The sequence below is a fragment of the Rhinoderma darwinii genome, chromosome 13, assembly GCF_050947455.1.
Source record: "Rhinoderma darwinii isolate aRhiDar2 chromosome 13, aRhiDar2.hap1, whole genome shotgun sequence".
In the NCBI taxonomy this organism is placed as follows: domain Eukaryota; kingdom Metazoa; phylum Chordata; class Amphibia; order Anura; family Rhinodermatidae; genus Rhinoderma; species Rhinoderma darwinii.
Window position 1 is genome coordinate 24,242,381 of NC_134699.1, and position 23,061 is coordinate 24,265,441.

Here is a 23,061-nt window from a genome sequence, read left to right on the forward strand (position 1 = left end):
AAAGAAGTGTTAAAAATAAAATTTGTTTTGTGTCACCATATTCTGAGAGCCATAGCTGTTTGTTTTTCGGTCGATGGAGCGGCGTGAGGGCTTGGTTTTTGCAGAGCAAGCTGTCGTTTTTGGGGTACATGAGACCAAAAACAGCGATTCTGGCGGTTTACAATTTTTTTTTTACTCAGTTTCTCTTTCATGTCCAATGCTTAAGGCCATATTACAGCTCCATACGGTACGGAGCTGTAATAGGGCTCCCATTCAAGTGCATTGTTCCTCCGTATGCTTCCATTTTCATCCAGGTTACTTGTCAGATTTTGCTGCAAAAAAATATTGTGGCATGCTCCATTATATGCCGTATCTATAGATCTTATCTCCTATAGAAGGATTGCATAGCTTCTAGGGGAAAGGATCACTCCTTACATTCAGCATCAGACAGAGCCCATACAGTGGAACACAGTATGGGCCCCCATACAAAGTATGGGGGCACGGCCCATAAAAAACAAAATATAGGACATGTCCTATCTTTCTACAGCCTGGACACCTTCCCGTAAATATTAGAAGGAACACCAATTCAACAGTATCCAGGTATAGAATAAATGCCCCTCAAAACTTGCCAAATCAAAGGAGTGCCTCAAAAATATTGTGATGCATCTCTCCAACTTTATTCGCAGCATACAATAATTTTGCATTAATATTACCCGCTTCTTATCAATTCCTGCAAAATCTGTGTGAGGTGAACATACTCACTGAGTAAAAAACACAAAAAACATACCAAGCACTCTGAGGTAAGTCTCGAAATAAGGCAAAACTTTATTTTACTACAAAAGTACCAGATACCAGGGCATATACTCTTGTACACAGCACGGGGGTCACAAATGACAGTACATTGTACATGAGCCAAGGCGGCTTCTGCAATATTGTCCTTGGTAGAAAGTCCTAGATTCGAGAATGTGACCGCTTCAATGAGTAAGACAGGAAGGTGCGTATGTCTTATTTATACCACTGTGGTGGTGCGAGGTCCTGTTTCTCCACTGCTACATCTTCTAGCTCCTGCCAGGGCTTTAATGCTGGACCTGGTAACATCACAGTCTACAAAACAAGAACAGGCACAATGGTACATGTGATATAGCAATGGCTCCTGAAACACGATGAGGCAAGATATGGTTTTGGACCACTTACCTTAACAATGGGCTCTTTTGGTGGTGCCCAGGAAGGCACTATCTTGCCGTGCAACCTCCATGACCCATATGGGTTCACCAAGTGACGCTCAAATACCAAGTACTCTAAAACATCCCGTGGCTCTTCACTCCCACATACCATTCGACCAAAGCGATCATAGATGATTAAGGTCTGTAAGCAATTGATACACACAGTGACTACACGGTGAAAAGGGTATGTCTCACAATGGATTCCAAAGTAAAATGTTGGTGACGCAAGCTATATGACAAAATTCTGCTATGCCCAGAACATAGGGCTGGGCAATTTCACAGTACAATGCCCCCATAGCTGCCCCCCCCCCCCCACACAGTATAATACCCCTATAGGTCCCCCCGCACAGTCTAATGCCCCAATGGTGCCTACTAAAAATAAAATAAATACTCACCTATTCTAGTACCCATGATTAGTGGAGGAGATCCGTCTTCTCCTTAGGCCTGTGCAGCTCGGCGCAGACAGGCGCCATGACGTCATTACATCACACCTGTCTGCACCGAGCCTCTTGCTCTGGCAGACCAGAAAGACATTTGAATGGCCAGTATGTAATACTACATTTTACCGCAGTGATAAGCTAATCATTGAGCAAGCTTTGATTTAAAAAAGGAGTTAACCCCTTTAAGTCCAAAAGTATAGTGGATTACTGAACCTTTATCCATGCTAAAATGTACTAAGAAGAATGAAAAATAAAAGGGCAGCCACGGTGCATGTATGTGGCCCTGGCCATTTCTGTGCAGAAGACGAAAGAAACCTCCTAGATTTGGCCATCAGTGTTGATGACTAAATCTGCAATGGATCATGTCACCCCATGCTGAGAGAATGAGGTTGGGGGCATCCTATCGTGTGTATGACCACATGTAGTCGGAGAGGGCAAACTATACTAAACGTATGACACTTATTAAGAAGTTGGAGGAAAGCTTGGTATATCAGTACCCTACAATAACGGGAATGCATGGATTCTTTTCTGGCCCTCACCTGTTTGCTGTGCATGCGAACAGTCACTTGCCCATACAGGTTTCCTTTCGTAACCATTTCTGGACACCGGACCTGCACAATTCTGGGTGGCTCTAAAGACTCCACAAAAGACCAGCGTATTGTACGATACCTGTTACCCCGCACCATTTCCTACAACATAAAAATTAGAAAATAAGAGTAATGTTCTGATAAGAACAACATACATCTGAGACATACAGGCGAACTGGATACTTACGGGATAGCACCGCTCTGTCACCAGTAAGTGTAACTTATGACGATTAAACCTTGAATAGAAGAAAGTTTTCACTAATAGATCAGGTCAGCCAAAAATGTGCTTTAAAAGGGTTATCCGGCCATTAGGTTGCCTGGTTTCAGCAAATTAAGGTTATTTTTTTGCATAATTTAAAGTAACACTAGTTTCCAATATATTTTCTGAATTAATTCCTCACGGTTTTTAAGATCTCTGCTTGTTGTTATTTAGTGGAAACATTCATTGTTTACATCCAGTGTATAAAATTCTGTCCATAGAGCGATGACGTTCTTTACCGGCTCCAGCCAATCATTGGCCATTGGCTATGCTCACTGAGATGACCGCTGTGGCCAATGTCTGGCTGGAGCGGTCACTTCCGATTTTGAATTTCACAGCTCCAACTAATGTAAACAAAGACCGGCAGGGACCACTTATCACTATCACAGCTAAATCATACTGGGGAAAAAATTGGGTACTGGAGTATGTCAGACTAATACCCCCCTCCTCAAGCAATGGCATCAGTTACTGTCAAATAGTGACAGGGAGTAGGTTGTCACCCTGAACGCTTTCCTCTACCACTTTATTTAAGTGTAACTAAACTTTTAAAAAACTTTTGACATGTCAAGTGTATTGATCAGTGGGGGTCCAAGCACTAAGACCCCCATCGATCGCTAAAACAAAGTGGCAGAAGCGCTCCGGAGAGCACTGTGCAGCTTAGTTTATGATCGGATAGGAAGACCGATCAGAAACAAAGCGGCAAAGCGCTCATCCGCGCACATCTACCGCTTCATTTTAGCGATCGAAACTTCTGACATGTCATTATGACCTGTCAAAAGTTTTTTAAAAGTTTAGTCACCCTTTAAGTAAAAAAAATAACCAGTTCTTTAGAATCAGAAGACTTCTCCGTATCTCACACTTTCCCCCATCAGATCATGGTCAGCTAAAAAAAATTCAGGCTAAAAGAAATGCAAAGCTCCTTACTGCGTCAGGCAGCTGTGTGCTTCAATGAAGATTTCCTGAGCTTTCTCTGAAAATGTCTTGGTGCTAAAATCTTCATCATAATTTTTGACCTTTCGAATCCTGGATAAAAAAAAACAAAAACATAACAAAACTGGCTACTAATATATTGGACAAGATGTGTATGCAATATCTGGGAACCATTCATGGGTACGATGAAAAGAACAGAAAGGAAAAACCATACATCACTCCTAAAACTTCTGCAGCAATACAGCACCATGTAAATGGACACCATATCCCATATACAACTAGTTCTAATATGCAATCATGGAGGAATGTGACTGGACTGCATTAGGAAGATCAGAAGAGAAAGGGCAGTAATTGTCATAGGGGGTTTTATGATGCTGGGCAAGAAAGACAATTTTGCCATGATTTTAATGTCAGGACATACGCCAACTGGGAGGTTGCGGTCTGTTTTAGTTGCTCTGCTCTCTGCTTCAAACCATCCTTGGAAAGAGTGGACAGACGGGCATCACCTTCTGGGGGCACATATGGATCAAGTATTGCAGCTAGGGCCAAAGAAGAGAAGAGTGAACGGGAGAATTAATCTTAACGTGTAAAACACATACTGCTGAATATAACAAAGACAGTGATATCTTATGCCGATACATTTTATAATGCTGTGGCTACTAGGGTCACTGCTCTATTTAACCCTCATGACAGATGCCCAGGCTCAGGGTCATGATCAGAGATGGCATTAGGGGGTGCAAACTGGGCAATTACCCAGGGCCCCCATTCTCTTAGGGCCCCCTGCCGACTAAAGCAGCCATAGTGGCTGCTATGGAGACCCGAGGCATGAGGGGGCCCGCGCCGCCCAGCACATAACATTTATGGGCCAGGCGGCATGGGCCCCCTTATGCCTGGTGGCTTCGTATTCACAGGGGGGTGGCCTTGGTGTTAGCGACAGCCACATTACATTTTATCTGCGTCCTCAGGACGCAGGTACAATTCAATACTATAGGCTGCAGGCCCCGTTAGGCCTGCAGCCTATAAGGCGCTGGGAAGTATCCCTGCGAAGGCTGGCTTGATGAAGTCACTGCATCACGCTGGCCTATGCAAGGGTCCCGCCCGGAGGCTGCGAAACACCCCATCCATTATGAGAACAGGGCAAGGTAAGTACAATTTTAACAAAAAATATTGATTTGGGTCTGCGTGGCACTATACACAAGGGGGAGGGCTGTGTGGCACTATACACAAGGGGAGGGCTGCGTGGCACTATACACAAGGGGAGGGCTGTGTGGCACTATACACAAGGGGGAGGGCTGCGTGGCACTATACACAAGGGGAGGGCTGCGTGGCACTATACACAAGGGGGAGGGCTGCGTGGCACTATACACAAGGGGAGGGCTGCGTGGCACTATACACAAGGGGGAGGGCTGCGTGGCACTATACACAAGGGGAGGGCTGTGTGGCACTATACACAAGGGGGAGGGCTGCGTGGCACTATACACAAGGGGGAGGGCTGCGTGGCACTATACACAACGGGGAGGGCTGTGTGGCATTATACACAAGGAGGGAGGGCTGTGTGGCACTAGAAACAAGGGGGGGGTTTGGGATGTCCCAGCAGGGGCCGTATTTTCATACCGATGACCTATCCACCAGATAGGTCATCAGTATATGATCGTGGGGGCCCGACACCCGGACCCAATACCGATCAGTTGTTCCGGCTGCCTCCAGAAGCTATGCAGGGTCGGTGCCGGAAACAGAAGGCTCCAACCACTGTATAGAAGTGTGTGCTGCAGTATTGTGGCTCTGATCCTATTGAAGAAGTGATAAGAAGCAGAGCTGCAGTAACGCAGCAGAGCTACTAAACAGTATACAGAGCTATCTGCTTCCAGCTAAAAAACGCTGTATAACTCCCGGTGCCAGAGGCAGCTGATCGGTGCAAGGTCCAGGTGTCGGACCCCCATCACTCCTACTGATGATTTCTGTGGATAGCTCATCCGTATGAAAAACAGATCCCTTGCTTGAACAACCCCTTCAAAGAACCAGTGTATGGAAAAAAAATATTTATACTGTGTTCCTTTAACATACATTTTTGAAATACAGAGACAATGACGGTCTTTGAGTTCCCCTTTAAACATGTACTGCACGGAGTGTCACTACAGGAGCAGTGTCCTCACCTGTACACGAGACATTAATTGGACGTTCCAAGATTTCTTGCGGCACCACAATCCCAGCAGCCTTTGCTTTCTTCATCATCTCATCCACAGTATTCTTATGTCCCAAATATGGCGGCATAAATATTCTCTTCTTGGTTCGTACAGGTATAACTGTGATAGGTGAAAGCAACCGTGTAGGACTGAGAATGGCAGCCAGTCCCTAAAAGATAACAGACGATACTGAAGTCAAACTGGAAAACGTGTCTAATCTGTGTCTTCTATTAAATAAGAAGTCGGCCTGGTGATCTGCTGATCGCTGCAGATCAAGATTTAGAAACCTGGCAAACATTATGGTAATGTAGGGGAATGCATGCAAGTTATTAAAATAAAACAGCTATCTATGATACATGGATGGACCAGGTCTTCCAGATCAAGAGTTAGACCTCATGCACACGACCGTAGTGGTGCATACCGGCCGTGATTTGCGGCTCGTACGGCCACGGAGTGCCACCCACGGGTCGTGCATATTGCCACGTGCATTAACTTCAACGAGGCTGGACCGCAAAATGTGGCCGCAGTAAGACATGTCCTATCTTTTTGCGGTCAAAGCTCCGGAGCAATGCACAATCCGTGGATACCATGGTCGTGTGCCTGGGCACATTGAAATGAATGGGGCCGCATTTCAACCGCAGATTTGCGGCCGCAAAAATGTTTGTGTGAGTGGGGCCTTACGGTCTGCCGCTGCTCGGGCTCATATAGGGGGGCTACCACAATTTACCTACGCTGAGACATTGCTGCTGAGGATTGCCTAGACCGGAATAGGTGCAAGACCAAGGATGAGACAACTTCCTACCATCCTCTGCATGCCCTCACAAAGTCAAGTCGCTTATTAAACCACTGAGCGGCCCCCTAAACTCCTGTTCAGGTTGTTGCTGTAAGGGTATATTCAGACGAGGCAGATTTTTTGCAGAAATGTCTGAGACTGGAAATCTATTCTATTCATCTGAATGGGGTTGTTTCTGGAGGAGGTGCCTGGATTTTTGCAGTTTCCGTTCAGAAGTTTGGACAAACGCAAATTTCTGCATCAATTCTGCCGATTGGGCATAAACCCTCAAGTGCCCCTGTATGGTAACTGGCCCCTTCACATATGAACGGGACATGGATGCCGCCGCATGGTCCTGCTCATTCATACAGCTCTATTACTATTCCAGGGACAGGATCCCTATAATCATTGCATAATAAAAAGCTATGCAACTATCCATGTTAGTTTGTAATTTGATTTGACACTATTTTTGGGATCTCTGCTTGGTGTCATTCATTGGAATAATTTCTGCTTACATTCAGAGGCTGGAAACCTGTCACAAATAGTTTGTTACAGTGTATCAGTTAAGAGGTAATCAGACTTTAGTGCAGGACAGATAGATTTGCGCCACTGCTGTGTTTAGATTCTATACAGTAGAGTATTAATTAGATTGATACATTGTAACAAACCATCACCTGTACGAGCAGGAGATTAGAATATGAGCTCAACCAGTGAAAGTGAACATGAATGGCCAATTCAGTGACATAAAGCAGACCTTGGAAATGGTGAGGAACTGAAGTAGAGTATATTAGAAAGTTATCTGTATCTCTAGCTGTGAATACAACGCCCAGCATGCTGGGAGTTGTAGCTCCACAACACCAGGGAGTCATAGAGCGCTTGACTGTGGTAGAACTACAAGCTCCAGCAGTAAGTCCTCAGTATCGAGGAACTTATAGCGCCCATTCACTCACAGTCACCTTCGCCGCTGCGTATGTACCAGTCACCCTGTACCCAGCGAGCCGTGCTCTGTAATGATTCCCCCGTACGTATCACACTGTAATTGTCACTTCTCATGTACTTACAGGCTCACCCAGCGCCCTTACAACCCTCATGGAGGCCGCCATTTTGAGCTCGCACGGAACGCTGGGAAACATCACACTCACATGACCGGAGCTGTCACCGCGGGCCGCAGTGTGGGCGGGGCTTCCAGCAGACCTCTGGCGACATGTGATTGGCTGTTATATTAGATAGATAGATAGATAGATTAGATAGATAGATAGATAGATAGATAGATAGATAGATAGATAGATAGATAGATAGATAGATAGATAGATAGATAGATAGATTAGATCTGTATTTATACACATTCGTTATATTGATTAGGTCACAGGTTGATTTGCACTAATATCCTATTATCTATTCTAGTCCTATTATTCTGTGATGTTAAAATCTCGGCATTTGGGCTCAAACTGTAAAAATATCAAACAGTGCAATATACTTACATTACTACATTACGAGACATGGTGTGCGTGCGGCGGGCAATCACTGCAGAACATTTGCGCGCATTGAAAAATCCCAGAAAATCCCTTTACATCTTTTACTTGCGTTTTCTGTGTTATGTTCTGCAGCGGTCCGTGGTGTAGTGGTAAGGCTATGTCCACACCTCTGGTGCTCCTCTTCCATCAGGTTTCCATTGCTCTATGATGGTATGCAGCGTGCAGCACTATTCTATTTAGTAAAAAAGACTGAAATCGGTTGAATAAGTCAATGGGTATATGTCATGGCTCCTGTAAAAATGGAACACATGATGCCAATGTGAACAGGACCAAAGTAATTCTGGAGCTGTTAATGCAGTCAGCTTCCTATCCCCTGCCATAGCACGTACACGGTCTCTGCTGATGAAGTCACTACTATACGGGGTATGTCCACATGGGTCAGATTTGTTGCAGAAACACCCCCACCCCATTAGCTTAAAATACATTTTGGCCGCTACGAAGTTGTTGGAGCCATCTGCTTCCAGCTCCAACTCCTGCATACTGTTCAAAACATCTGGTGCATGGGGGCAGCAAGAACAGATGATCGGTGCGGGGTCCGGGTGTCAGACCTGCACCGATCATATACTGATGACCTATCCTGTGGATAGGTCATCAGTTGTCTGGTCGTTGACAACCCCTTTAAGGACATTTCAAATGGGACAATTGTCATGGTCTGTGGACACACTAGGCCGCACCGCCGTAGCGGGGAGGCAGCTGGCCAAACAACAGAGCACCCAATCAATACAATGTCCCGCTCTAGGGTACCTGAATAGTCCAGACAGTGGCCGTGGCTTTAGCACGGATGGAAATGGGGGCAGCAGGTTACACCAGACGCGGCGGATAACACTGGATGTGGTAGATAACACTGGACATGGCAGATGACACTGGACATGGCAGATGACACTGGACATGGCAGATGACACTGGACATGGCAGATGACACTGGACATGGCAGATGACAGCAGGTGCAATAGGACACGACTCCAACACTAACAGGCTCAGGAACGAGGGGACAGCACGGGATACAGGTAGTAGGGCACGGGAAACAACGGGAACAGGATAATACTAAGGGTCCATTTGCAAGACTGACATAGGAATACTAACAACGCTCAGGCAATGAGCAAAGGGGCAGGGCCCTTCTTATAGTCCAGGGAATCATGGGCTAATTAGTGATGATGATTCCCATGTGCACGCACTGGCCCTTTAAGGCCGGGCATGAGCGTGCGCGCGCACCCTACAGGTCTGAGCGGACCGGAGCGGAAGTGAGCGCTGGCGTCTCCTGGGAAGGAGATGCGAGCCCGTGCTCACAGATCCATGGCTGTGGCCGCCGGGGGATGAGTAAACCGGGCGGTCTGCGGCCATGGACGCTACAACAATTATCACATTAAAAAATTGTAATATCAAGTAAAAGTTTGCAATCATTAGCCAGTGTAAATATCTGCAGCAATTGCGTGATCAGGGAGAAATTGCTTGTTTGTTGTTGATCGAATCTTTTATGATGGCCTAAAAATTATTGTTTGTCGGCGGTACATTTCCTGGTGCAAACAGCATCGACTAGTCGTTTGCAGAGGAGACAGGAGGGGGGAATTGTTGGATGGATAGACAAGCGATTTCAAAAGAGATCAAATTAACGCAAAAAACATAATTTTTCTTACAAATAAATGCATATCTTTTCAACGTTAATAACTCGCTATATCGTCGATTGGCGCTAGTTTTTACAATTTTATCTTTAGATGTAAAAGGACCCTTAGGCCACATGCACACGATGCGTATTACGTATGAATTTGCCGCACAAATTTTCCTGCAGCAAATCCGCAGCATAATAGAGAACCAGCAAAGTAAACGAGTCTTCAAATAATCTCGTCTACACATTCTATAGAATTTCTTTGGATGCAAATTAACCTGAGGTGCGGATGTTAAAATCTGCAGCATGTCAATATATCTTGCGTTTCCGTCTCAGAATTGTATCTGACGAGTTTATAGAAAAAGGCACCAAAATCGGCAGCATAAAACCCAACCGCTTTCTGCATCAAAATGTAAAATCCACATCTAAAAACAAATAAAAAAAATGCCCACCAGCTCCTAACATCCAATTATCATATATTACCGTTAGGCTGCATCTATGCTGTTTCCAGCGCTATTTATCTTTTTGTTCTTCTCCTCCCCATTCCTGAGTAATGATGCTCTGTACTTTAGGCGCCCGATATGAGAATTCACTATAGTTAGCCAACTGAGCGTGAACTACAGAGATGGAATGGATGGAACCATCTTAACTGCCTCTGACACTGTCCAATCCTTTTTTAAGTGCGTATTTCACCTACGGAATTACCTGCACTGAGCTACGTTCTCTCCATAACTCCCATAGAAGTGAATGGCAGTTACGGAAGCAGCGTAACATGCGAGCTACGCTGTTTCTGTAACTACCATTCAGTTCTATGGGACTTACGAAAACAGTGTAGCTCAGCGAGATACGCTGTTTCCGTAATTCATGGTCGGGAATCACACACGTCAGCCACAACACAGGGCAGTACAACGCAGTTTAGGGGGCCACATTCTAGAGATAGGTGTGGGTCCCAGAGGTGGGACCTGATATCTCTGATGGGAAAACCCCTTTAAGGCTACATGCACACGTTGCGGAATTTCATGCAGAAAATCTGCATTAAAACCACAGATAAACGCAGGTAATTCCGCAGATAAAATCCGCACTTAATATTGAATTTTAGATACTTTTTTAGGTGCAGATTTTATATTTTGATGCAGAAACATGATGCATATTTTGGTGCATTTTTTTTAAAGAATCTTGTTAGATACAATTCTGAGACGGAAACGCAAGATACGATTTACGTGTGAAAAAAATCGGCATTGTGTAGATGAAATTACTTGAAATCGCAATTATTTAGCTAAACTGTATTACGCTGCGGATTTTCCGCAAGAGATCTGCGCGAAAAATCCACACGTAATATGAATCGTGGGCATCTGGCCTAAGGCTAAGTCCTTCCCCAGCAACTCCCTAAAAATGGCCAAGGGGAAATGGACTCCTGGTTTGTCTGATTTTTGCAGAACTATTTTGGCAGGTTACGCAATGTCTATCAGACTGACAGGTAAGTGTTTGCTGCCATTGACTTAGTCACTTCTAGCTTCTGTGTCCTTTTAATATCTGCACTTTCTATGAATCCCAACTGCTGTTATCTTAGTATTTATGTAAGTACATATTTTGATAATGGACAACATAGACAAGAGAATGACCAGAAGATATACTGCAGAAAACACAGGGTTCATCATACCACATTCCGCTAACGTGACATCATATGATTTAAGAAAGACCAAAAGTTAGATGTAACACAGACTCCTCCATGTGTCCAGCAATAGCCACAAAGGCCAATCACCCTACACAGTCAACAGTCAAAGCCGACTGTGCTACAGTAACTATGTCATATAATAAACAGCCGTATACCAACATTTAATAAGGCTGCAGCTATACTGTAACATCTGCAGAACTGTCACATTGTGCCAGTATATTCCAAGACATACCCATTCTATCTTCGGCAGGCTCATAGAAATGAATGAAGCATGCGCAGTACCACTCTATTCCTATGGGGCTCCCAGGTCCAGCAAAGTAAGCCCATTCTTGTGATCGGTGGAGGTCTCAGCGGTCGGAGCCCCGCCGATCACATATTTATCACCTATCCTGTGGTTAGGTGATAAATAATGATTATGGCAAAACCTCTTTAAGTGATAACCAAAGGTGTGAATAACACAAAGAAGCTATGGAGCTTATGTAGGGGGGAAAGTCTAGCTGTGGTGGTCCCATCCCTGTTCCCTGTGGGCATTGTAAGAGTGTTTTGTGTATACGTACACATCAATATTAGCAAACAAAAAAAACAGCCAAGGATTATGCCTCTGTTCCGAAGTAAGGAGAGTGATGTGGCAGCACGATCCAGGGTTGGAAAAAGGGGAGCATTTTGACTTTTTCCATAGGGAACCCTCTATGTACAGTATGTTGTCATTGTTTATACCCATATTTAATGCAATGCAATGCAGGAATAATATGATGGAGATGATGGTGCGATAATATGGGTATACAATATATGTGCTTTGACTTCAGAAGATCTCATAAATCTATGTACTGGCAGCATAGCATCGCAGATAGTTGCCTCTTTGATGCAGAACATCTCACAGATAAGCAACTTTCTAATTACAGAACCCCAAATATCTGTATTGTGGCTGTAAAGCTTTCAACCTCTCCTTCATTACATGGGGGGGGCACCGTTGGCCACAGGCCATCCACCGACCCTTTTCTAAAGTCCATGACCTAGCGGTCATCGTTACATTCTGACACTCGTAATACTAACATCCTGTCATTTCCTCTGAAGTAAGAAGAAGGGAGGGATGCAGGGTGCCAGAATGGAAAAAAAATGAAAGGATGGAGACCGATATTTGACATCTGACGAAGTTATTAGTAAAAACAGAGGAAGTGTGAAGAGCAGCGACTGAGCGCGAGGAGACGTGAAGCAGCATAGAACAGAAGGACGGGATGGTAGGTCCTTGAAGGAACAAGCTATTCTATAGACTGACCACACTTACATTCTGTTTTATCATACGAAGATATTCCTGACAGACTAAGAAGGCAGCAAGAGGAAAAATATTGCAGCTGACTGTATACACTAAGGATGAATCCTGCAAAAAGCCAATGAACAGAGAGGAAGGAGCTGGAAAACCGCAAGAAAAATATCATAAGGATGAACAAAGCTAAGCATGCCTCCTCTTTGATCTATGAACCACAATAACCATTGACCTCCACATATGCGTAAGCCAAACCTAACCGAGATCTAAGGGACATACCCCTATTAGATTTCTCTATGCACTCCCACCTTATTGAAGGCTTTACTTTTAATGTAACTACTGTTAGACGTGAACTTGGCGCACCAATGCCCCCCGTGACTGAAACCCCTGAGACACCTGTCAAGCTCGGTGTTTGTGCCAAGTCTTTAGTGTCTTTGGCCTACATTCTTCTTCTTTTGGCTGGAATATTGGGGAATACTTTGGTTATAAAGGTACTGAGCAGCCTCCGTGATGGACGAAGCGTTCAGGCTTCTCTTAGTCACCACATGCGTAGCCTGGCATGCTGTGACATTTTGCAGCTGGTACTGGGCATACCCACTGAGTTGTATGCCAGTATCTGGAGTCCTTTTCCTTGGCCGTTGGGAGCTGCTGGATGCAGTGGCTACTATTACCTATGGGAAGTGCTTTGCTATGCTGCCATTTTTAATGTATTGTCGTTGAGCTATGATAGACACCGTGCCACCTGTCAGCCTTTGAGTCTTCACGTACGTCAGTCCTCAGGGGTGCGCTTACGGATTTGTTTGCTGTGGATAGCTTCGCTGCTTGCTGGTCTCCCAGTGCTTTTTTCCATAGGTCTGGAAAACATCAGTGTTAAGGCTGTTGAGGATAAGTACTTATTGGTGTGTACACCACTTAGCCCATGGATATGGCTGTTTAAGGCCAGTGTCTGGGCATCCTTCCTTACATACCTGGGTGTGTTGTTGGCGGTTGCCATAACCTGCTGGAACATCAGGAGAACTCTGCGGGGAAACAGAAATAACAGTTTGGAAATTAGAACACCTAATGGATCTATACAGTTATTGGGCAGGTTCTGTGGTGGACATGTGGCTGTACGCAGGCAAAATGCCAGGCTATTGGGTAAGTTTAGAGCTACTAAAACATTGTAAGCCATTTTTTTTTATTTCAATAAGTATTAACTAATAGCCAATGTTGAAGGAGTTATCTGATGATGTAAAAAAAAAATCATATTAAAGTATTTTATAAGGGAAAAAGTGGGTTTTTCGTTTTTTTAGTTTGGGATTTTTATTTATTTACTATTAACTTTATTAAAAAATTTTGATCACTTTATTTATAGTCCCACTGGGGGACTTCACTATGTGATCTTCTGATCGCTTTTATAATACACTGCAATAATTCTGTATTGCAGCATATTATTGCCTGTCAGTGTAAAACGGACAGGCATCTGTTAGGTCATTCCTCAGGCATGGCCTAGCAGGTATCCACTACAGGCAGACCTGGGGGCCTTTGTTAGACCCCCGGCCGCCATGGTAGCCATCGGCACCCTGCGATTGCAATTGTAGGGTGCCGATGGGGTGAGTGAGAGAGCACCCTCCCTCCAAAACCACTTGGATGCAGCGCTCGCTATTGAGCGCCTCATCTAAGGGGTTAAACGGGTGAGATCGATGTTGATATCGATCCCGCCCGTTAGAGCAGGTGCCCGGCTGTCTATAGACCGCCCAACACCTGCCCAACACCTGCTTTAACCGGCACAGGACACCCGTGCCGGGCTTATGTCAGAGCGCCGAGAAAAGGCTGCGCTCTCGCATAAATACCCTTAACGGCCACCATGAAAAGGCGTATTGGCGGTCGTTAAGGGGTTAAATATTTTTCATATATATATATATATCTCCCTACCCCAATGTGTTCAAAGGTATAGAAATGGGCTGATGTAAATATAGGCTCATATCAAATTCCATATTTTTCATGCATTAAGAACATTATATAAAGCATTCACGGATCTATGTAAGCAACAAGTCTAAATTCAATTCCTGGTACCAGAAACCAACACAATTATAGCAGACATGAATGTTTATCTTGCATTTTTGTGTGTCTGGATTGCATTTTCAATACTATATTTCTTGATTGTTACTTAACCCCTTCCCTCCGCAGCCATTTTTCGGATTTTCACATTTGTTTTTTCCTCCCCACCTTCCAAAAGCCATAACTTTTTATTTTTCCATCAATATTGCCGTATGGCTTGTTTTTTGCAGACGAGTTGTAGATTTTCACAGCACCATTTTTTGTACCATATAATGTAGTGGGAAACGAGCAAAAAAATATATGTGGGGTGGAATAGGAAAAAAACTGTGACTCCTCAATATTATGGGTGGTTTTCTTTTTACGGCGTCCACCGTGTGGTAAAAACGGCATGTTAACTTTATTCTGCGGGTCAATACGATTACAGCGATACCAAATTTATATAGTTTTCTTTATGTTTTACTACTTTTACAACGAAAAAACTGATTGTTAAAAATAAAAACTGAGTTTGATCGCCATCATTTTTTTATTTTTCTGTCGATTTAGCGGTATGAGGGCTTATTTTTTGTGGGGCGAGCCTTAGTTTATACTGGTACTATTTTGGGGTACATGAGACTTTTTGATCACTTTTTCTTTAATTTTTTTGTGGGAGATGAAGTGACCAAAAAACAGCAATTCCGATGTTTTTAATTTTTTATTTTTTACAACGTTCACTGGACTAAATAATAATATATATTGTAATAGTTCAGACTTTTACGGACTCGTCGATACCAGTTATGTTAACTTTTTATTTTCTTTACATTGCGCTTATGGTAAAAGTTTTTTTTTTAACTTTTAATTTTTTATTTTTTTTTAATTTATTAAAAAAAACTTTTGTTTACTGTTTTTTACTTTTTTTTTACTTGTCCCCCTAGGGTACTTTAACCAGCGATCGTTAGATCGTTTGCACTATATACTGCAATACTAATGTATTGCAGTATATCGTGATTCTGATAGGAGTACAAAGATGGCAGACCTCCAGGCTGCCATGCCAACCAACGGCACCCCCTGATCTCGCCGAGGGGGTGCCGTTGGAACGTTACAGGGGGTCGCCCCCCTGTTTTTAGTCATTTAAATGCCGCGGTCGCTATTGACAGCGGCATTTAACGGGTTAAACAAGCGGGATCGCTCTCAAGTGGAATCCTGCTCGTTACCCGGAAGTGTCGTCTGTAACACACAGCCGACACACTCGCTCTATAGAGCGGGCTCAGCCCGTGAGAACGCTCCATACTCCCCCACCCGGCGTGCGCTGTATATAGTGGATGTCGGGAAGGGGTTAAAGAAGCACTTCCATGCAAATTTGTATTGCTTTGCCTGTTTGTAAGGGGCATCTTGTACATGTATATGATAATTATTTGCTCGCCGAGTTTCTATTTTTCAAAACACAGGCTCCGTTCGGCTGCCCCGTGTGGTCACATGATCTCTAATCTGACTCGTCGATTCACACAGCGTCTGTGTGGACCAGAAGCCGGTTTCTCTATGTAAGCCGAGTATGCGGCGTACGGGCTCATAGACTTTCTATTAAGTCCGTACACTGCTTGCTCGGCTTTCCTAAAAAAGCAGATCAGAAACAAAGAGGCACAGCGCTCACCCGAACGCTTCCTCTGCTTGGTTTTAGTGATTGGTGGGGGGTCTCAGTGCCCGGACCCCACCAATCAAAACTTATGACATGTCAAAAAATTTGAATAAATAAATAATTTTAAATAATGTATTACATGCACATTGTCCTAGGTTCATTTTTCATCTGTATGGTCACATTTGGTAGGGGAACAATGGTGAATCCTAAGGTCATGTGACACATACCCCAAAGTCTTACGATATATAATAAATCCTTTTGTCAGAACTGCTCCCAAAATTTCAGTAAGAAGTGGGTATCTGCATGTATTTCTGTTTACAAAAAAAAAAGGGAGCACCCCCCATCATCACACAGGGTCCTGCTGCTTCCGGTAATGTGTTTGCTATAAATAAACCCAAACCTTCTCTTAACCTTCCATTTTTACCCTGCACAGCAGCTCTCTGGTCCACCCGCCGTGCAGGGACCTGCATCACAGCTCTATTTAAGCGCTGTGGTCCTTTTTTTCTGAGGATCAGTGGGGGTCCCGGAAGTCAGACACTTTTTGTAGTGGAAAACCCCTTTGAGCATTGTTCTATCAGCACTTACCTCATAAAGCTTCATTGTATGCGTAAGGCCAGGGCTACACCGCTACTTTGGCCACAACACAGTCGCACTGCCAAAGATCGCTGTGTGACGCAGGCTGTTATGCAGTAATGAAAGTGAATGTGGCCGCGTTGCGAACCGCAGGTTCCATCAACTTTGAGGTTTTTTTGTGACTGATGTGTCGCGGCAACTCATGGCTCGCAATGCGACCACATTCACTTTCATGAATTGCGATGCAGGTAGGCGACACTACGATCTTTGGCCGTGTGACCTGAGTTGTCCTGTAGCCCTAGTCTAAAATTATTGAACGGATACTACCGCATCTCCCACTACATGAGCTATAATCCGGCCCAAAACCTCTGGACCGTGCACCCTTCCCACGTCCATGGTCCATTTTATGCCGAATGTAAAATTTGTCATTGTTTCTCATCGTTTTTATTTTTATATATTTGTGTGTTTAGTTGTCTAGTGGTTTTGTACATGAAAAAACAGGAACCTTGCATAGAGAACATTTTTGGACATCTGTTGTAATAAAACCTCTCTCATTCCAGGCTGCATTGTGGGCGTGCTAGCTGTGTGCTGGCTACCATTCCAATCGCGGAGGCTCATGACTGTATTGCGGAGTAAAGATCAATGGACATCGACCTATTACCGCTCTTATATCACCTTGCAACCTATCACAAATTGTTTCTACTACCTCAGTTCTTGTCTCACCCCTCTGCTATACAACCTGACATCCCGCAACTTTCGCAGAGCTTTTCTGCATAGCATCGCACCCTGCACAAAAGGGCCTGAATCCTGGGAGACACAAGCAAGAGATCAAGGAATCAGGCTTTCTACAATAGGACAAGAATGAAGTCATCTTATAGATTCACATTTTGTCCTATGAATCAGGACGGGTCTTGTTTCTTTTTTATTGCTGCCATTGACAATACCTCTTTCTTATATGTGCCCGATTTGTTTTAATATCAGCCATAACTATTGTATTAGGGGATATATTGACCAATGGGAAAAAAAAATTTGTGATCACTCCTTCTCGTGGTGCTCCTGTAGTCCTTATTTCAAACTCATGATGTTCCTTTCATTTAAGAGGAAATACTCCATAGTCCTGTCCTCTGATTCCTCTATTGCCGCTGACTGGAGGATTCCATATCTTGCTTCTCTTCCCTTATAGACACTTTTTTGTCAAACGTAAGCCATACATTTCGAATTGTCTGAAGTGTCCGTTGCTATATGTGGTGTGACAGAAAGGAACATTATGAGTTTGAAATAAGGACTACAGGAGCGCCACGAGAAGGAGTGATAAGACATTTTTTTCCCATTGGTCACTATTTTTCACCGGACATCTTGGTGGCTACCGGTCACCGGTGCACACTCCAGAGGCTTGCACACTGTTACAATACGAAGCAATCAAGTTGAGTTGTGCCGACCTTTCTGCACAACCCTAGAGGGTGAGTACGACTCAATACCATTGACTCACCCATATCCAAAAGTCCTATACAACACCTTCTGCATTACTTTGTTCATGCAATATTGCCTATGGGGTGCGCCTGGTTCTTTTTGTCTTTCCCTCTCTGCATCCCTTTTCCCCGTCCCCGTTTTTTTCAAGGAAACATTAGGGGATATATAACAAGGTATCGGGTACAAAGCAACTCCAACAATGAAAACTCAATAACTGATCAAGCAAACCAAATGTTTAATGCAATAATACTAAGTGTGTACCATAGCCATATCTGTTGCCCCATGTCCTTTTGCCATAGTTCACCTATTTGTGAGAATATTAAACTCCCAGAACAAGACTTAGATGATGCCAGTGTGCACAGGGTCCTTAGCAGTGATACCCAACTGGCAGGCCGGGAGCCTCATGTGGTTTTCATTCACCTGATGTGTGGCCCCCGGAGAAGGCAAATACATATGGTTCAGCTACAATCCCCAGAATAATGGTCAGGCATGAGCGCTCCTGTAAGCCAAACATAAAAAATAGAATAGCTACTGTGTTTTCTCCTCTGTTATGGTGGCACTGTGGTATTTTCATCTTTAAAAGTTGTAATTTGTTTTTGTTTGGCTTTTTAATTGCTTGTGTTCTTTCCTATCTTGCCAAAAACAGATAAGATTTTAAAAAAATTATTTCTTTTTTCTGTCCAACCAGTTTTAACATATAAATATATAGAAAAGCTGTGTAGAACAATCATACGTGTGTGTCTACCGCCGGCCCCGAATTAATGTGATGTTCGGCCCTTTTGAAGAGGTCAAGGGCCACAATAGAGGCAACCACACTAGGCAGAGTTGACCACTACTGTTGTACAGAAATAAAGTCATGGAGACGTTGGCTTATCATTATGTTATGTTGCAAAATAATATGAGTATTACTTCTTTAACTGTTTCTTATTTCAAATTCTTCTTTGTTTTATCCTCCTTAATCCTTACATTAATGACTAATAAACCTTTAAATAATAAATTTAATTATATTTTAATGTATTTAAATCACATGTAACAGTGGTATGTAGGTTTTGACCACAGTCTGCAATGTTAATAGGAATTTTAGACAACTACTGAAACAAAATAGAAAATAATACAAAAAATTACCCCTCATCCTCAATTTTCAGCTATGTTGAAAAAAAATCTGATAATTTGAAAAGCTGGTCATAGCCTGTACTACCACATTGTGGGCCGCTTATCTCTGTTTCACGGAATTCAATGTTTCAAGGAGCAGAAGCGTAGCTAGGTTCTCCAGCACCCTAGGGGGAAAGATTAAGTTTGGTGGCCCCACCCCCGAACCTCTTTCCAGACATCTCCTTCCCCCTCGCCATGTTTGTTTTCTCTACCAATCAATGAGGTGTCATTTTTTCCCCACATTTTTTTATGTAGCTTTAGCATAAAGCCATTTGTACATTGTACAAGCAATATAGTTCTATATGCAGCACCAGAATCAAGCTCATTACATATATACAGAACAAAGCTCATTACATATATACAACACCAGAACCAAGCTCATTACATATATACAATACCAGAACAAAACTCAGTACATATATACAGCACCAGACAAAGATCATTATATATATACAGCACCAGAACAAAGCTTAGTACATAAATACAGAACCAGAACAAAGCTCAGTGCATAAATACAGCACCAGAACAAAGCTTAATACATATATACAAACACCACAACCAAGCTCAGTACATATATACAACACCATAACAAAGCTCATTACATATATACAACACCAGAACAAAACTCAGTATATATATACAGCACCAGAACAAAGATCATTACATATATACAGCACCAAAACAAAGCTCAGTACTTATATACAGCACAGGAACAAAGCTCAGTACATATATACAACATCAGAACAAAGATCAGTACATATATACAATGCCAGAACCAAGCTCAGTACATATATACAGCACCACAACCAAGCTCAGTGCATATATACCGCATCAGAACGAAGATCAGTACACATATACAGCACCAGAACCAAGCTCAATACATATATACAGCACCAGAACAAAGCTTAGTACATAAATACAGCACCAGAACAAAGCTGAGTGCATAAATACAGCACAAGAACAAAGCTCAATACATATATACAAACACCAGAACCAAGCTCAGTACATATATACAAACACCAGAACCAAGCTCAGCACATAAATACAGCACCAGAACAAAGCTCAGTACATAAATACAACACTAGGACAAATACAGCTCAATTTAGTGCAACCCCTCCCATATAGGTTTGCACTAAATTGTATACAGCTCCCAGCATGACCCGAACAGTGGTAAGGATATACTGGGAGTTGCTGTTTCACAAAAAACAATTATAGCACACATCATCTCGCTGCAGATCATATAGTGACAACAGTGCTGATTAGAGGCAGAATAAACATTTACGTTAAGTTACTCACAGGTGACGTCAGATTCTAGTTGTTATTTTTCTCTTTTCTTCTCCATCCGGTCCAGACCTCTATGATGGCTTCTCTCGGCCACAGCCCATTTCTACAGTTTGCAACTCAGATGTCTTCAGCTTCTCGCTTTTCAAACATTTCTGCACCTATAAACAAAGATAAAGTTCTCATGGTGCCAGACACTGTGCCCCTAAATATAAAAGCAAATACACTGCACCTCTAACTATAATAGCACCGTACGCTGTGTCCCACCCACACACACACACGGAGCCCCCTGTAGATAGTGCCCCCCATAGAGCTGATTATAGGCAGAATAAACATTTACGTTAGGTTGCTGATTAGAGGCAGAATAAACATTTACGTTAAGTTACTCACAGGTGATGTCAGATTCTAGTTGTTCTTTTTCTCTTTTTCTTCTCCATCCGGTCCAAACCTCTATGACGGCTTCTCTCGGCCACAGCCCATTTCTGCAGTTTGCAATTCAGATGCCTTCAGTTTCTTGCTTTTCAAACATTTCTGCACCTATAAACAAAGATAAAGTTCTCATGGTGCCAGACACTGTGTCCATAATAGCACATACACTGCACCTCTAACTATAATAGCATTGTACACTGTGTCCCACACACACACACCGAGCCCCCTGTAGATAGTGCCCCTCATAGAGCCCCATGTAGATAGTGCCCTACATAGATTCCCCTGTAGATAGTGACTCTCATAGAGCCCCTGTAGATAGTGTCCCACATACAGCCCCCTGTAGATAGTGTCCCACATATAGCCACCCCTGTAGATGTTTCCCACATATAGCCATCCCTGTAGATAGTGCCCTACATATAGTCCCCCTGTATATAGTGCCCCACATGTAGCCCCCCTGTAGATAGTGCTCCACATATAGCCCACCCCTGTATATAGTTTCCAACATATAGCCCACCCCTGTAGATAGTGCCCTACATATTTTGCTCCCTATAAATAGTGCTCCATATATAGCTCAACCCCGTATATAGTGCCTCACATATAGCTCCACCTATAGTGCTTCATATATAGCCAACCCCTGTATATAGCCCCCTGTATATATGGTCCATCCCTGTATATAGTGTCCAATATATAGCCCACCCCTGTAGATAGTGCCCTGCATATATCTCCCCCTATAAATACCGCTCCACATATAGCCCACCCCTGTATATAGTGCCTCCACGGTATATAGAGCTGACGCCTGTATATAGAGCCGCCCCTGTAGATAATGTCACTCACATTTTTATTAATCGCCTATAGTGCAGGAGGGGGTGACGGCTGCTGGTTTCAGTGGCACCGCCACCACTCTCAGAGAGGCAGCAGGCCGCCGTCATGGACGGTGCGGCCCTGGTGCCCCCCACCTTACCTCTTAGATGCGTCCGTTGCACATGCCCCATCTGCCCTCCCCTAGCTACACCCCTGTCTAGGGGAGAACTCGGTCGATTATACCTAATGTAAGAGGGCATCCAGACATTTTTTATTTTTTTTCAATGTGGACTGCAGGCCTTTACCAATATCTTTTTTATCAATTGTATAGATGACCCCATTGAAATTCAGAAACACCATATTCAGGATTCGTGTGCTACGAATCTAAAGTATGAGTGTGTGCATAAGTCCTAACACTGAACCGCACAATGTATTCTGCTCTTGAATGGGTCATGGAAATGGTAAAAGTGCTCCATGTCCCTCGTGTGGTGCCCAGGGGTGAATATCTCTGTAATACACCATCTGATGCAACATTGCATTCCTTTTGAATCTGAGAGACTCGAATGCTGGAGCTTGTATTTGTATGAGAAGCTGGCTCAAAGGGGTTGTCCCACAAGAATGATTTATCACCTATCCACAGTCACCTATCCAGCGATCCGGAGGGTCAGGTATCCCCTTGGAATGGGGCGGTGGAGGTGCATGAACACTATTGCTCCATTTAGTCTATATGGGACTGACAGAAATTGCCAAGCTCGGCTATCCCAGTCAGGGCCACAGAGAATTCATGAGGCTATAGTGCGCACACAAGTCCATTGCTCCATCAAACGGGGGACATGGAACCCGTAAACACTTTCTATTCATGGGACAATCCCTTTAATTTTTTTTTAAAAAAGGGACAACTCCTTTAATGAAGACATGTCAGCAAAACAAACATCTCCAACGTGTTTTTTTTACCTGATTTAGGCCTTCTTCACACACACAATTTTTCTGGTAGTTTTAACTGCAGTAAAAAAAAGGGCTCCTAAAAACGCTAGCATTAATAAAATCTTAAATGGGTTTTTTAAGGTGTTTTTAGTGGCTTTTTTTATGGTTTCTTTTTTTGTGTCATCTTCCACATGCTTTGTTTTAATGTTTTTAAGTTCTATAGATAAGCCTAAAGGAAAAACGACTTAAAAAAAACGCCATACCCAGAGCATCATGTTTGGGGGAAAAAAAAAACACTGACTGCAAAATTGCCTCAAAAACACCCCAAAC

The 23,061-nt window shown here is 43.4% G+C and overlaps 2 protein-coding genes across 2 annotated transcripts; one reads left to right on the forward strand and one right to left on the reverse strand.

Moving 5' to 3' along the window:
- Window positions 1–780: 780 nt before the first annotated feature.
- Window positions 781–7,537, reverse strand: MRPL45 (mitochondrial ribosomal protein L45). The gene is made up of 8 exons (XM_075846551.1): window positions 7,435–7,537; window positions 5,572–5,770; window positions 3,840–3,957; window positions 3,413–3,511; window positions 2,417–2,465; window positions 2,182–2,331; window positions 1,174–1,344; window positions 781–1,083 (listed from the first exon to the last, which is right to left on the reverse strand). Exons 1-8 carry the CDS (start codon window positions 7,504–7,506, stop codon window positions 985–987), a joined length of 957 nt encoding a protein of 318 aa, XP_075702666.1. The 5' UTR covers window positions 7,507–7,537; the 3' UTR covers window positions 781–984.
- Window positions 7,538–12,814: 5,277 nt separating this feature from the next.
- Window positions 12,815–17,635, forward strand: LOC142665850 (G-protein coupled receptor 39-like). The gene is made up of 2 exons (XM_075845626.1): window positions 12,815–13,586; window positions 17,235–17,635. The coding sequence occupies exons 1-2, from the start codon at window positions 12,815–12,817 to the stop codon at window positions 17,537–17,539; spliced, it is 1,077 nt and encodes a 358-aa protein (XP_075701741.1). The 3' UTR covers window positions 17,540–17,635.
- Window positions 17,636–23,061: the final 5,426 nt, after the last annotated feature.